Source organism: Pimephales promelas, chromosome 21, assembly GCF_988280905.1.
Source record: "Pimephales promelas chromosome 21, fPimPro1.hap1.1, whole genome shotgun sequence".
NCBI classification, from domain to species: domain Eukaryota; kingdom Metazoa; phylum Chordata; class Actinopteri; order Cypriniformes; family Leuciscidae; genus Pimephales; species Pimephales promelas.
In genome coordinates, this window is record NC_142789.1 from 28,650,850 (window position 1) to 28,665,853 (window position 15,004).

Genomic DNA, 15,004 nt, shown 5'->3' on the forward strand with positions numbered 1-15,004 from the left:
TCTTGATGAAGCTCAAACGTGATGCGTAACACGAGAATGAACCTCATTGGCTCTTGATGAAGCTCAAACGTGATGCGTAACACGAGAATGAACCTCATTGGCTCTTGATGAAGCTCAAACGTGATGCGTAACACGAGAATGAACCTCATTGGCTCTTGCTGAAGCTCAAACGTGATGTGTAACACGAGAATGAACCTCATTGGCTCTTGATGAAGCTCAAACGTGATGCGTAACACGAGAATGAACCTCATTGGCTCTTGATGAAGCTCAAACGTGATGTGTAACACGAGAATGAACCTCATTGGCTCTTGATGAAGCTCAACCGTGATGCGTAACACAAGAATGAACCTCATTGGCTCTTGATGAAGCTCAAACGTGATGCGTAACACAAGAATGAACCTCATTGGCTCTTGATGAAGCTCAAACGTGATGCGTAACACGAGAATGAACCTCATTGGCTCTTGATGAAGCTCAACCGTGATGCGTAACACGAGAATGAACCTCATTGGCTCTTGATGAAGCTCAAACGTGATGCGTAACACGAGAATGAACCTCATTGGCTCTTGATGAAGCTCAAACGTGATGCGTAACACGAGAATGAACCTCATTGGCTCTTGATGAAGCTCAAACGTGATGCGTAACACGAGAATGAACCTCATTGGCTCTTGATGAAGCTCAAACGTGATGCGTAACACGAGAATGAACCTCATTGGCTCTTGTTGAAGCTCAAACGTGATGCGTAACACGAGAATGAACCTCATTGGCTCTTGTTGAAGCTCAAATGTGATGCGTAACACAAGAATGAACCTCATTGGCTCTTGTTGAAGCTCAAACGTGATGCGTAACACGAAAATGAACCCCATTGGTTCTTGCTGAAGCTGAAACGTGATGCGTAACACGAGAATGAACCTCATTGGTTCTTGTTGAAGCTCAAATGTTTATTAATGAGAGTGTTAAAGAGTGTTAATACCATAACGTTGCTGTTCCTCAGGACCACCTAGGTGGCGCACTGGACCTGAAGGAAGACTTGGACGAGTGCAAGCATGAGGCGGAGCTGGTGTACGAGACCAACTGCCACTGGGAGCGCTGCAGCAAAGAGTACGACACGCAGGAACAGCTGGTGCATGTAAGTGTGTGTGTGTGTGTGTGTGGTTATGGGATAGTCTGACAGACGGCTGGGTTGGACACAGGGTCAAGAAATCACTAAATACCAGCAGTGAAGGAGAGATGCGGAAACAACAGGCAGAATCACAATTCATCCACTTTTTAAACACAAGTTCGATTTTATTGGGTGCAACTTACATTATTCTTTCCAAAAAGCGCAGACTTAGACAGGAAGAGCAGCTCACCTGCATTTATAACGACTGGTCAGACTTGGGAATGCCGTTGTGAGAAAGCTCCTACTGTGTGTGTGTGTAATAAGCGTCCCATCTGAGGAGACTTACTTAAATTTACTGACTCGGTTTTGGCCTGGGCAGCTGAGTGGCACAAGCGGTCACTGACCTCTGACCTCTTGACCCGTGACCCAAAGGGCACAGCATAAATCTGTCTCACCAGATGATCCGAATTGTTCATGTGGAACTGGTTTAGAATACCACAGGCTAACAATATAGAGAAGAAAATACATGAAATACAGACTTACAGTACAATTATAATTATAATAAATTAAACACTTTTAATGATAGATATCTGCACTTTTAAAAGCTAATGCTACACCAGTATTTGTTTGGTACTCATATTATTAATATTATTATTTATTTATTTGTATACACACATTCATGTTGTTATATTAGATCAACTATCAAATTATATTATATATTTTATTCCTTACACCAACATAACTTACACACTCCTTTAGAGAGTGAAATAGGTCAAGGGAATTTGGACGGTGTGTTTTCACGACCGACTGGTTTCTTTGTAATGCTTTGATGTGCTTTCCTGAGACGGGCTGATCTATCCCAGCATGCACTCTGTGCTGTGTGGGGTGACAACTTTCTGTGGCATTCCAGCCAACCAGTGAAGCGTAGAGAAAAGAGCCTGTCCATCACACTGAAACACACACACACACACACACTCGCTGAGGAGAGGGACTGATTCACTCTCACTCTCGCTCAGTCACTGAATGAGATCTTCACTGAATGACACTCTTGATTGTCTGTTTACACAAGCGATACACACTCTGATAACAGCTCATTATGGGCTTAAAGAGGAACAGAGAGCGCCTGTGTGTGTGTGTGTGTGTGTGTTATCAGTGATCTGGAGCAGTTCAGTGTTGCTGCTGTAGGACATCATGATGGGAAGTCTACAGATGTGGCCATAATGAAGCTTATTGTGGAGGAATCGTGTGTGTGGATCATTTCTAATTCCTGATTGATTCAGGCAGTCGGTAAAAACTGGACAGAAAGTTGTTTTAGCGTGTGTGTGTGTGATGGGCAGGTTTAGGGGTCGGGTTAGCGTGTGTGTGTGTGATGGGTAGGTTTAGGGGTCGGGTTAGCGTGTGTGTGTGTGATGGGTAGGTTTAGGGGTCGGGTTAGTGTGTGATGGGTAGGTTTAGGGGTCGGGTTAGCGTGTGTGTGTGTGTGTGTGTGATGGGTAGGTTTAGGGGTCGGGTTATCGTGTGTGTGTGTGTGATGGGTAGGTTTAGGGGTCGGGTTAGTGTGTGTGATGGGTATGTTTAGGGGTCGGGTTAGCGTGTGTGTGTGTGATGGGCAGGTTTAGGGGTCGGGTTAGTGTGTGTGTGATGGGTAGGTTTAGGGGCCGGGTTAGTGTGTGATGGGCAGGTTTAGGGGTCGGGTTAGTGTGTGATGGGCAGGTTTAGGGGTCGGGTTAGTGTGTGATGGGTAGGTTTAGGGGCCGGGTTAGTGTGTGATGGGCAGGTTTAGGGGTCGGGTTAGTGTGTGATGGGCAGGTTTAGGGGTCGGGTTAGTGTGTGATGGGCAGGTTTAGGGGTCGGGTTAGTGTGTGATGGGCAGGTTTAGGGGTCGGGTTAGTGTGTGTGATGGGCAGGTTTAGGGGTCGGGTTAGTGTGTGATGGGCAGGTTTAGGGGTCGGGTTAGTGTGTGATGGGAAGGTTTAGGGATCGGGTTAGTGTGTGTGATGGGCAGGTTTAGGGGTCGGGTTAGTGTGTGATGGGCAGGTTTAGGGGTCGGGTTAGTGTGTGATGGGCAGGTTTAGGGGTCGGGTTAGTGTGTGTGATGGGCAGGTTTAGGGGTTGGGTTAGTGTGTGATGGGCAGGTTTAGGGGTCGGGTTAGTGTGTGATGGGCAGGTTTAGGGGTCGGGTTAGTGTGTGATGGGTAGGTTTAGGGGTCGGGTTAGTGTGTGATGGGCAGGTTTAGGGGTCGGGTTAGTGTGTGATGGGCAGGTTTAGGGGTCGGGTTAGTGTGTGATGGGCAGGTTTAGGGGTCGGGTTAGTGTGTGATGGGTAGGTTTAGGGGTCGGGTTAGTGTGTGTGTGTGATGGGCAGGTTTAGGGGTCGGGTTAGTGTGTGATGGGCAGGTTTAGGGGTCGGGTTAGTGTGTGATGGGCAGGTTTAGGGGTCGGGTTAGTGTGTGATGGGTAGGTTTAGGGGTCGGGTTAGTGTGTGATGGGCAGGTTTAGGGGTCGGGTTAGTGTGTGATGGGCAGGTTTAGGGGTCGGGTTAGTGTGTGATGGGCAGGTTTAGGGGTCGGGTTAGTGTGTGATGGGCAGGTTTAGGGGTCGGGTTAGTGTGTGTGATGGGCAGGTTTAGGGATCGGGTTAGTGTGTGTGTGTGATGGGAAGGTTTAGGGATCGGGTTAGTGTGTGATGGGAAGGTTTAGGGGTCGGGTTAGTGTGTGATGGGCAGGTTTAGGGGTCGGGTTAGTGTGTGTGATGGGCAGGTTTAGGGGTCGGGTTAGTGTGTGTGATGGGCAGGTTTAGGGATCGGGTTAGTGTGTGTGTGTGATGGGAAGGTTTAGGGATCGGGTTAGTGTGTGTGTGTGATGGGAAGGTTTAGGGATCGGGTTAGTGTGTGATGGGCAGGTTTAGGGGTCGGGTTAGTGTGTGTGATGGGCAGGTTTAGGGATCGGGTTAGTGTGTGTGTGTGATGGGAAGGTTTAGGGATCGGGTTAGTGTGTGATGGGAAGGTTTAGGGGTCGGGTTAGTGTGTGATGGGCAGGTTTAGGGGTCGGGTTAGTGTGTGATGGGAAGGTTTAGGGATCGGGTTAGTGTGTGATGGGCAGGTTTAGGGGTCGGGTTAGTGTGTGATGGGCAGGTTTAGGGGTCGGTTAGTGTGTGATGGGCAGGTTTAGGGGTCGGGTTAGTGTGTGATGGGCAGGTTTAGGGATCGGGTTAGTGTGTGATGGGCAGGTTTAGGGGTCGGCTTAGTGTGTGTGATGGGCAGGTTTAGGGGTCGGGTTAGTGTGTGATGGGCAGGTTTAGGGGTCGGGTTAGTGTGTGATGGGCAGGTTTAGGGGTTGGGTTAGTGTGTGATGGGCAGGTTTAGGGGTCGGGTTAGTGTGTGATGGGCAGGTTTAGGGGTCGGCTTAGTGTGTGTGATGGGTAGGTTTAGGGGTCGGGTTAGTGTGTGTGTGTGTGTGTGTGTGAGATGGGTATGGGTGTGATGCGTGTGTGTGTGTGGTTATGGGATAGTCTGACAGTTAGAAAGATGTTTTAGTCTTAATCCACTCTTAATGAACCGATTCTATTTAGAGATTCAGATGCTCCGATTCAAAAAGCATTTGCAAACTCTTAAGATCTCTATTTGGAGTCTAACTGTCAGCAGTTAAGATGGAGTTCATTACAAAAATGAGTTGTGAAACACCAAACTGGAACACAGAACACCATTTGATTCAGTGTGTTGACCAGTTAACACTGAGGCCTCAAGAATGAATATAAACGCGAGTGTTAGAGAAGAGAAATGATCCGGCAGCGTTTAAGAAACACACACACTGGCTCTCGCTCTAATGAATCACATCGAGGCATTTTGAAGAGAACAACTTCAGTGTAAATTTCCAAGAATCCCTTAAAAGCCATTTGAGTACACAGAGAGTTTGTTCGTAATTGAAAATCTGTGGTTCACTCAGATCTGAGGGTTCTTGTCCATCACCAGAGACACTTTTAAACACACACTCTCTCACAATCACACACCATCACATTTTCTTATTCCCGTCTGACAGACGTAGAGAACGCAGACGCTCGTGATGGATAGCTCTGCTCTTCAATTGGCGGATAGGCAAATGTGCTCCTCAGAAGCTCAAATTGCTTTATTTTCTCAAGCCCTTGATAGATGCAGCCTCGCGTCCAAATGACGCCAATTGTGCTGTTTTGTGTGTGTGTGTGTGTGTGTGCAGGGAACGGCCAATTAGACCTTAAACACAACGCTGACATTACAAAGGGAGGTGAGACCCGAGATTCCTGTAGCAGAATGAAACTGAATGGTTGTGTTTGTGTGTTCGCAGCACATCAATAACGAACACATCCACGGGGAGAAGAAGGAGTTCGTGTGCCGCTGGGACGAGTGCTCTCGCGAACAGAAGCCCTTTAAAGCGCAGTACATGCTGGTGGTTCACATGCGCAGACACACCGGGGAGAAACCGCACAAGTGCACTGTGAGTCAAACGTGATTAAACACACACCTATAGACCTACATAACATAGACAGACCTTCTATTGTTTATGTAAAACAAATTATAATGACTAGTACAGATTAACCAAGACCTCAAAGAAAAAAAAATTATACTTTAAAAGTTTAAAAGAAGAAAAATGCAAATGTGCATAAACTATTGTAATATTTTAAAAAAAAAAATCAAAAATTCAAATTTTCACACTACAGATACAAATTTAAGTGAATTTGGATTTTTATACTTTTCAAAATATTTAAAATATTTTACAAATAAAACTACAGATAAAGCCCTAAATTATGAATAGTTATAAATATATTTTTCAAATAATTAAAAATAAATAAAAAAATGTCCCCAAACTACAGCTAAGAAAACATTAAAACTTAATGTCCCCCAAATACAGATAAAAATCTAAGGGAATTTGCATTTATATATTTACTTTTTTTCTTTTAAGTAAATAAAATTAGCATGACTGTATGCATTAAACATGATAAATATAAGGGTTTTATGTCACGCATATTGTTGTTTATCCAAACAGTAGATCATGGGTTATTTTCCAACGAAATGCAGTTCTTGAACTCATAAAAATACCTTGAATGCAATGCAACTTGCTTTGGATAACAGATGATGATTAGCAGCGTTTGTGCATATACGATACGTGACTGATTTGATCATGTTGCAATGGGTTTTGTCAGCAAACACTGGAGATTATTTGAATTGGTAGTAATTATTTCCATAACTAGAACAACTCTAGTAATGGACTCTAGGATTGGTTTTATTTGAGCTTTATGAATGTCTGTGTGTGTTTTAGTTCGAGGGCTGCTCTAAGGCATACTCTCGTCTGGAAAATCTGAAAACTCACTTGCGCTCACACACCGGAGAGAAACCCTATGTGTGTGAGCATGAGGGCTGTAACAAGGCCTTCTCCAACGCCTCGGACCGAGCCAAACACCAGAACCGCACACACTCCAATGAGGTAAAGAGACTTTTTTCTACATCGCTTAATCCTACCAAACACCTAAACTTAACAACTACCTTACAAACTATAAATAAGCAAAAATTAGGAGTTTGAGGCAAAAGTCATAGTCCATAGCAAGTGGACCCCAAACTAAAGCAAGGCCAAATACATATATATACATATATATATATATATATATATATATATATATATATATATATATATCCTGTTTGTGTGTGATAATATATATACATTTTTCATTGAAAAAAAAATTGTATAAATATTTCATTTAGTAGTAGTAAGTAATAAACAATATAAATATAAAAATTGTTATTTTTGCATTGATATTTTTTGCATTTTTAATTTGCCGCATTACAACCAATCAAAATACTGTAAAAAAATAAATAAATAAAAACAATAAATATATATATATTATATATTATTATATTTATATATAATAAAAAAAAAATATTATATATTAATAAAAATAATAATAATAATATATTAATATATATATATATATATATTAATATAATAATATATAATATAATATATTAATATTTTTGCATTTCAGTAATAAAAATGTGTTGTTTTATTTCATTATGGTAATTAGAACTGGATAATTTATTTAGTCTTTATATTGGAGAGACCCAGACAAATAATGTGACATTCAAGCTGCTCATTTCCATACAATGAAAGTGAATGGTGACCATAAGATTAACCTAAAAAACGACTTAAATTTCGGTTTGTTCCTCAACCAGAGCTATTAAAACCACTAACCCGAGGGTGAGCATCTTATAACCATATTTTAATTTCTAGGTGAACTATTCCTATAAACGTGGGCGGACTGCATTCGATCAGTTAGCGTCATCCGCGCGCGAGTTTCAGACGTGTGCCGCCCCAGTAGTGCTTCTTCAGAGAGAGGATCAGATAATCTACTTCACTGTGGCATTACAGATCTGCTAACCGCCTAATGCTATGTAAATGTGCCATTTTCAGCATACACTAACAAATTTAGGCCAAAATTAGATTTGCTCACGCATTCCCTCATCATGTGTAGTGATTGCTCCTGGACGCCCAACGTTGTCCCATTAACCAGCAACAATGTGTGTGTGTGAATAATGAGCTGTGAAGCTAATGAGTACGGCAACCCACAATACATTAGTGAGAATCAAGCACGTCCCCAACGGAGAAACAGACCACCTGCAGACCGCGCATAGAAAATGAAACCCGGCGCCATTTCCATTCTCGGCTGATCCATCACGAGCTAAAGGAGGGAGAAAGATCATTTCATCTCAACTTTATTAGTAAACAGCCATGCATCACGAACGCTTAGCATTCGCACAATCAGTATGTCAGCACACGCTCCGTAATTTATTCCTCTAATTGTGTATTCATCCACCGCTCCATTTGAAGATAATCTGACTTAACAGGAAGAGATAAAACTCTAATTCAAAGTCGTACATTTGACTGTTAGAGGGTCATGTGAAACTGAGAGATATTTATCTCCGCAGAAACCCTACGTGTGTAAGATACCGGGCTGCACGAAGCGCTACACCGATCCCAGCTCGCTTCGGAAACACGTCAAAACCGTCCACGGGCCCGAAGCTCACGTCACCAAGAAGCAGCGGGGTGACCTTCCGTCGCGACCCCATCCGCCCAAGGAAAACGGAGAGAACGAAGCGGGAACCAAGCTGTCGGGGCGAACGGTTGACGAGAAACTCGAAGCCAACAGCACAACCAGAGCCGTCGAGGACTATCTGCAGGTCAAGTCTATAAAGACAGAGAACTCTATGGTAAGATCTAGTGTGAATGACGCCATACACAAGCTTGATTCTGTGTCAAAGTAAGTTTCTGAATGCATAGCAAGAGTGGTTGCATGGTTATAATCTGTACTCTCACATATATTATTCATTGCTGATTAAATATATCAGAGGTTATGCTAATCCAAACATACTAACAAAGCACGCTGCTGTATCGGTCCATCTTTAACCGCTCTCTCTACATGTGCTTCCTGCTATCTTTCCTGTTTCTCTCCCATACACTTTCCGTAAGGACAGACGTTACTGAGGTGAGCATGGATCCTATGTCTTAATATCAGTCGCTTTCACTGGGCAGTTGACAAAGTTTTTTGCCAAACATCAATATATTTTTGCATGATGGAAATGAATTGGACATAAACATGAAAAATGAATCTTCCTCTTTTCAAATTTGCAAGTTATTATTTACTTCCGGTTAATGTCCTAATAAACATTTATGCTAGTTGTGATTAATCGATTTGACGGCACAATTACAATATATATATAGAAAACTGTAAAATCTAAATGCATGACCAGTTTATTTTTATTCTAATAGACCTCAATTTTAAAATTGCCAGCGTTTTTAAATCATATTTCTTTAACCGTTCAGCTTATGAAGAGGACAGTCACCCCACAGATGTAATTATAATAATTTCATGGACAAAATCTGTGCTTTCAGATGGCCTTCAAAATGATGAAAATATAACGTAAAACAAAGGTTTTTGTTTAAGCACAGTCAAAGTCCATGTCATGTCAACTGCCCTTCACAGAATGCATGGTAAATGTCTTTTTTTTCTGAGGTTATTCCATGAAAAGCTCAATCAAATTCAGGACACAGTATGATAGTAAACACATTTGGGTGTTGAATTCATCACTGCGTCAAAAAATGTGGACCTCTACATTATGAGATCTGTTGACACACAAGAGGGCCCCTAATTTCCCATGGGCTTTCCACCATACATATCCAGCCCAATCCCCCCACAATCCCGAGATCTAACGCTCCCGCCTGCCAGTCAAGGATAAAAGCCATTAGTGGATTAATATTATATCAGTGGGACTGTTTTTGTGTCCTGAACAAATAGTGCCAGTGATCAAGCTGTGATCAAGCACGGTTCACGTGGGGACGGAATACATTTGCTTTATTCAAGGGATGTGCAGTCATATGACGTGAATACAAAGACTTAGCTTACCTTATTTATGTTGAGAGGCTTTCCCCTTTGTGTATTCATGCCAGGCCACATGCATAATGTACAAAGAGGTTGCCATAGGAAATAACGATTTGTCAGGCACTTAATGTAGCTTTCTGAGAAGATCGCGAGGGGGAGGAAAAAGAAGTGGGATGTCTTGAGGAAGGGTGTTTTCCCAAACCTCGAATCAGTGTGCTCATTATTTGCAATTTACACTTGGGGAAGTGATTGTAAGGGTCGTGTGCTTTGCATGTTGCTGTGTCTGCATTCTGGGTCATTCTCAAAGGTAATCAGACTCAAACTTCCCATCTGTCTCTCTCAGATGTATCAGTCCAGCCCTGGTGGTCAGTCATCATGTAGCAGCGAGCCGTCACCACTTGGCAGTGCCGCCCACCATGACGGTGGAGTAGAGCCGACGGGACTCAGCGGGGGCAGCATGGGAGATCTGAGCGCCCTGGATGACGCGCCCCTTGTGGATTCAACCGTCTCCACAGGAATGTTGGGCCTCCATCTTCGCAAGAACACCAGCCCTGCCCACAGACTCACGTATCTGAAGCAAGAAAAGCTGAAGTCGGTGAGGGACTCGTGCTCCTGGGCAAACCCAACTCCTCCTGCCCCCAGCACCAAGCTTCCACCCATTAATACCAGTAAGTAAACAAACCAAAACCAATTTTACATTTCATCGCATTTCCTGGAGATCACAAAGTCCTGGAAATTCATTTGACACTATCTGCAATTCATCTCTTTTCTGTTGCAGGTTCTTTATTGGAGAGTTCTGGCAGTCTGTGTGATCCAGGGCTTTCCATCTCCAGCCCGCGCCTGGGCGATCTCTGTCCCGGCGAGACTACGGTTCTAAGTCAACTGGTTGAGCGTCGGGACAGTCTGGCCAGCAACGTGAGCTCGGCTTACAACCTTAGCCGTCGTTCTTCCGGGATCTCGCCCTGCTATTCAAGCCGCCGATCCAGCCAAACCTCACAAACTGGTGGGCGCCTTAACATCAGCTCTACCGGCTCCTACGACCCCATTTCCACTGATTTGTCTAGAAGGTCCAGTGAGGCCAGCCATTGTGGAGGAATCCCCAGTCTGCTCAGTCTGACTCCTGCCCAACACTACAGACTCAAAGCCAAATATGCTGCTGCCACAGGCGGCGCGCCACCAACCCCTCTACCTAATATGGACTCTATGAGCCTAAAGACTCGGATGGCCCTATTTGGGGATTCCCATGAAATGGCCACACTCCCCATCCATCCCCCTTCAGTTCCCAGAAGGTGTAGCGATACCAGCTACGCCAACCGTAGCGTCTTGCCCCATGAGGTGACGGGAAACATCACTCGCAGAGCAAGCGACCCAGTTAGAAGAGTAGGTCCGGAGCAGTATTCCCTCCAGCAACGTTACAATAGCATGACCAATGTGAACCAATATCCGTCGTTGCATCATCCTGGATCCAGCCGACACTTTTCACAGATCAACAGCCTGTCTGAGGGTAACGTAAACCGCCACCAATATCCGCCCCGACCTCCTAGCATTTCTGAGAACGTGGCAATGGAAACCATGGCGAGTGACCAGAACAATGACGCAATGATGTCACACGATGACATTGTTCAGTACCTTACATCTCAGAATGGAGATTCCACCCAACATCCAGGGATAACGTACCGCTACTATCCTGGTCATGGCTTTGGGTCCCTGCAACAGTGTCATTACCAGAGACGCCTGGCCTTGGTGGAAGGGAACACGAATGCCGTAACGCAACAAACGGCAGCTCCAAGCTCTCAGCAGACATTCCCAGGTTCACCCAATGCCACTAAGAGCCAGATGCCGGTGCAGTGGAACGAGGTCAGTTCAGGGACAGTGGATTCATCTCACAGCCAAACCAAGCAGGGATCAGGGCGGGGAAACCTCCAACAAAAACAAAACCTCGCCTCCTTTCAGAACGTCAACTCCAACCAACAAGTTGGGCTGATGAGTCACAACCTCGCTCACGCTGCCCACGTGCAACGGAATAACGAGTTTAATTCACAGAGGGTCAACCAAAGGCAATCGCTACGACAGGCTAACACAGATCAGTCTATCTTTCTGCGTGGTTACAATGAGGGTTCTGCTTCAAATGATATCAGTGGAGGTTTGCTGAGCCCGCCTGGTAAAGCGCTGACGGCACAGTCTGGCAGTGTCCAGAATAACAGGGTACGAGCTCAGCCGGTGGCTAGTCAAAGCCATGCCACTTTTCATGGAAATAATCATGGAAATTATTCCCAGATGAACATCAACCAGCAAGGCTATATCATTCCAGCCCAGAATCCCACGCTGAACGGAAACCATGGACTGCTACAGCCAAGGCCGCCCACAGAACCCAAACCCTACAGCCGGCAGCTCTCAGTGCCAACGACAACTGCAGCGCAGCAACTTGGTTACCCACAATCCAACTTTAGCCCTGCGTATGACACCTCTGAGGCCAGTCCTAAAAAATCGGCTGACGGCACAGATACCAATGGTATTTTCTACACTGGACAGATTCACATGTTCGAGTCCGGCAGTCTTGAGATGACAGATGCAGTGCAAATCGGGATAGTCATGGGCTCCCCAGAAACAAATCAGGTCTCGAGCACAGTGGATTCAAACGGAGCAGAGCACCCCCAGATCGACTTCGACGCCATGCTGGACGACGGCGATCACTCCAGCCTCATATCAGGAACTTTAAGCCCCAGCCTCCTCCGCAGCCTATCCCAGAATTCCTCCCGTCTCACCACTCCCAGAAACTCAGTGACGTTGCCCCCGGTGCCTGCGGGAATCGGCAACATGGCCATCGGAGACATGAGCACCATGCTGACTGCGCTCGCAGAGGAAAGCAAGTTCCTCGATATGATGTCATAGGAAAAACAGGAAGCGCGAGATTAAAAGAGACAGTGTTTGTGATGACCTGTGGGACATAACATTGCATCGACATTTTTTAAATCCTTTTTTTAAAAGCGTATTATTCTGTATAGCATTAGTTTGGCGACATCTTTTTGTTTTGCTCAAGAAGCCATACTTTGCCTTAGACCTGTGTATGTACAGCACACACAGTATACGAACAGACAGAGAATTTGATATGCGACAGTCCTGTATTTTTATACGACTTCTGAACTGACGACACAAACGCAAGAAACAAGTGCCTCGCTGTGCACAAGCATATGCAGGAATTACATTACTCGAGCAGAACGGGACTGTATCTTTTCGGGCCTTTTCAATGGAGACGGTTTTGTATATTCTGTAAATTAAATGTAATATTATGCTTCCTATCCTTGTTTGTACTAGACAGAAGAAAGGATCTGAATGAATATGCAGATAAAATATTATGAAATGTAAAGCTTGGCAGGTGAAAGTGTGGTTCAGAATCAGAAATACCTCTTGCTTTGTTTTGTATGATTGAAGACCAGAATGGAATCACAGGAACGTAACAGCGCTTTAAACAAACTGAACTAAACTCTGAGAATCGCACAACTGATTATCATGGACATTTGAACTCTATATCAGACATACGTTTAAACTGTCCTGTTGTGCACAGATTCCTTTTACAAAGCTGGATCATGTAGATAACTTTTGTACATTTTTAATGAAATACAATATTGTTGTTTTTCTACAGTGTTGTTTGGTTCTTCATTCTACACGCAGGACATTTGTGAATAACTCTCTACTAATAGTTTAATGCTTTTAACTCTTTCCCACCAGCGTTTTTTTTTATTTTATTTTTTTTAGTTTACAGTCAGCGCCAGCATTTTTGATCATTTTCCCCAAATATTTCATAGCCCCAGAACATTTTCTTGTAGGAATATCAGAGGATATATATAAAGGAAGAACAGACCAAAGCTTAAAGCATTACAGTAGCACCTCATTGCAGTACACGAGATCCAGGGGGCGGAGGTGGATCCAGATTTAAGGGGCGGAGATGGGTACTATTAGGGGTGGGGTTAGGGATCAGGAGGCGGAGATGGGTAGGATTAGGGGTGGGGTTTGGGATCAGGAGGTGGAGATGGGTAGGATTAGGGGTGGGGTTTGGGATCAGGAGGCGGAGATGGGTAGGATTAGGGGTGGGGTTTGGGATCAGGAGGCGGAGATGGGTAGGATTAGGGGTGGGGTTAGGGATCAGGAGGCGGAGATGGGTAGGATTAGGGGTGGGGTTTGGGATCAGGAGGTGGAGATGGGTAGGATTAGGGGTGGGGTTAGGGATCAGGAGGCGGAGATGGGTAGGATTAGGGGTGAGGTTAGGGATCAGGAGGCAGAGATGGGTAGGATTAGGGCTGGGGTTTGGGATCAGGGGGCGGAGATGGGTAGGAATATGGGTGGGGTTAGGGATCAGGAGGCGGAGATGGGTAGGATTAGGGGTGGGGTTAGGGATCAGGAGGCGGAGATGGGTAGGATTAGGGGTGGGGTTAGGGATCAGGAGGCAGAGATGGGTAGGATTAGGGCTGGGGTTTGGGATCAGGAGGTGGAGATGGGTAGGATTAGGGGTGGGGTTTGGGATCAGGGGGCGGAGATGGGTAGGATTAGGGGTGGGGTTTGGGATCAGGAGGCGGAGATGGGTAGGATTAGGGGTGGGGTTAGGGATCAGGAGGCGGAGATGGGTAGGATTAGGGGTGGGGTTAGGGATCAGGAGGCAGAGATGGGTAGGAATAGGGGTGGGGTTAGGGATCAGGAGGCGGAGATGGGTAGGATTAGGGGTGGGGTTAGGGATCAGGAGGCAGAGATGGGTAGGAATAGGGGTGGGTTAGGGATCAGGGGGTGGAGATGGGTAGTTTTAGGTATATGTAAGGTGGATCTGGGTCCAACTCCTCCCCCTGGATCTCATGTTGCAGTGAGGACCATTTCAAGCATTAAGCTTTTTATCAAGTTTCATAAAAAAGTTTGTCAAAGACTATGTCTAGATCAGATTCAGAACGATGATCAAAACACAGATGGAGTAGATCGAGTCCATCAACAGCCAAGCTTGCTCAGTCCTGAGTCGACATTTCATTCGGTAAAATTAGGCAGTTTTGATTTAAATGATGTTTAATGTTGGTGATTCCGTTATTTTAAATATGCATCTGCTTTCATATGCTATAGCTCGTTTCTGTTTCTCTTATCACCTTGTTTTGAGATTCAGTACTCTTTCAGAAGATGTGAAATAGCGCCCCCTACCGTATAACAGGGAAAACAGGGAAAACCAGAAAATTCAGTCAATGGCGGGGAAAGTGTAATGGTGCGTTCACACCAGACGCGAATAGAGCGTCTGGCGCGAGTGATTTAAATGTTAAGTCAATGCAAAGACACGTTACGCGCGTAAAAAAATCCTGCGGCGCGAATATGCCTCGTTCACACGATTTGAGTGTCTGGTGTGAAACACAGTTAAAGTCTTTAGAGTTTTACTGAAGATTTAAGCTGGATATCACAGTCCTAATAACACCCTTGATCAGCTCTACCAAACGTGGATAATTTTCCACTAAGAAACGAATATTGTTATCATGT

General features: G+C 44.8%; 1 protein-coding gene across 1 annotated transcript in view; it reads left to right on the forward strand.

Annotated features, from left to right (window-relative positions):
* gli2b (GLI family zinc finger 2b) overlaps nt 1-13,142 on the forward strand; it is an 89,053-nt gene extending 75,911 nt beyond the window's left edge. Inside the window, exons 9-14 of the mRNA XM_039674220.2 lie at nt 992-1,126; nt 5,419-5,568; nt 6,391-6,555; nt 8,052-8,333; nt 9,846-10,170; nt 10,281-13,142. Coding sequence (XP_039530154.2) covers nt 992-1,126; nt 5,419-5,568; nt 6,391-6,555; nt 8,052-8,333; nt 9,846-10,170; nt 10,281-12,394 — 3,171 coding nt within the window. The 3' untranslated portion in view covers nt 12,395-13,142. The remainder of the gene's footprint in view (nt 1-991; nt 1,127-5,418; nt 5,569-6,390; nt 6,556-8,051; nt 8,334-9,845; nt 10,171-10,280) is intronic.
* The last annotated feature ends 1,862 nt before the right edge of the window (nt 13,143-15,004 follow it).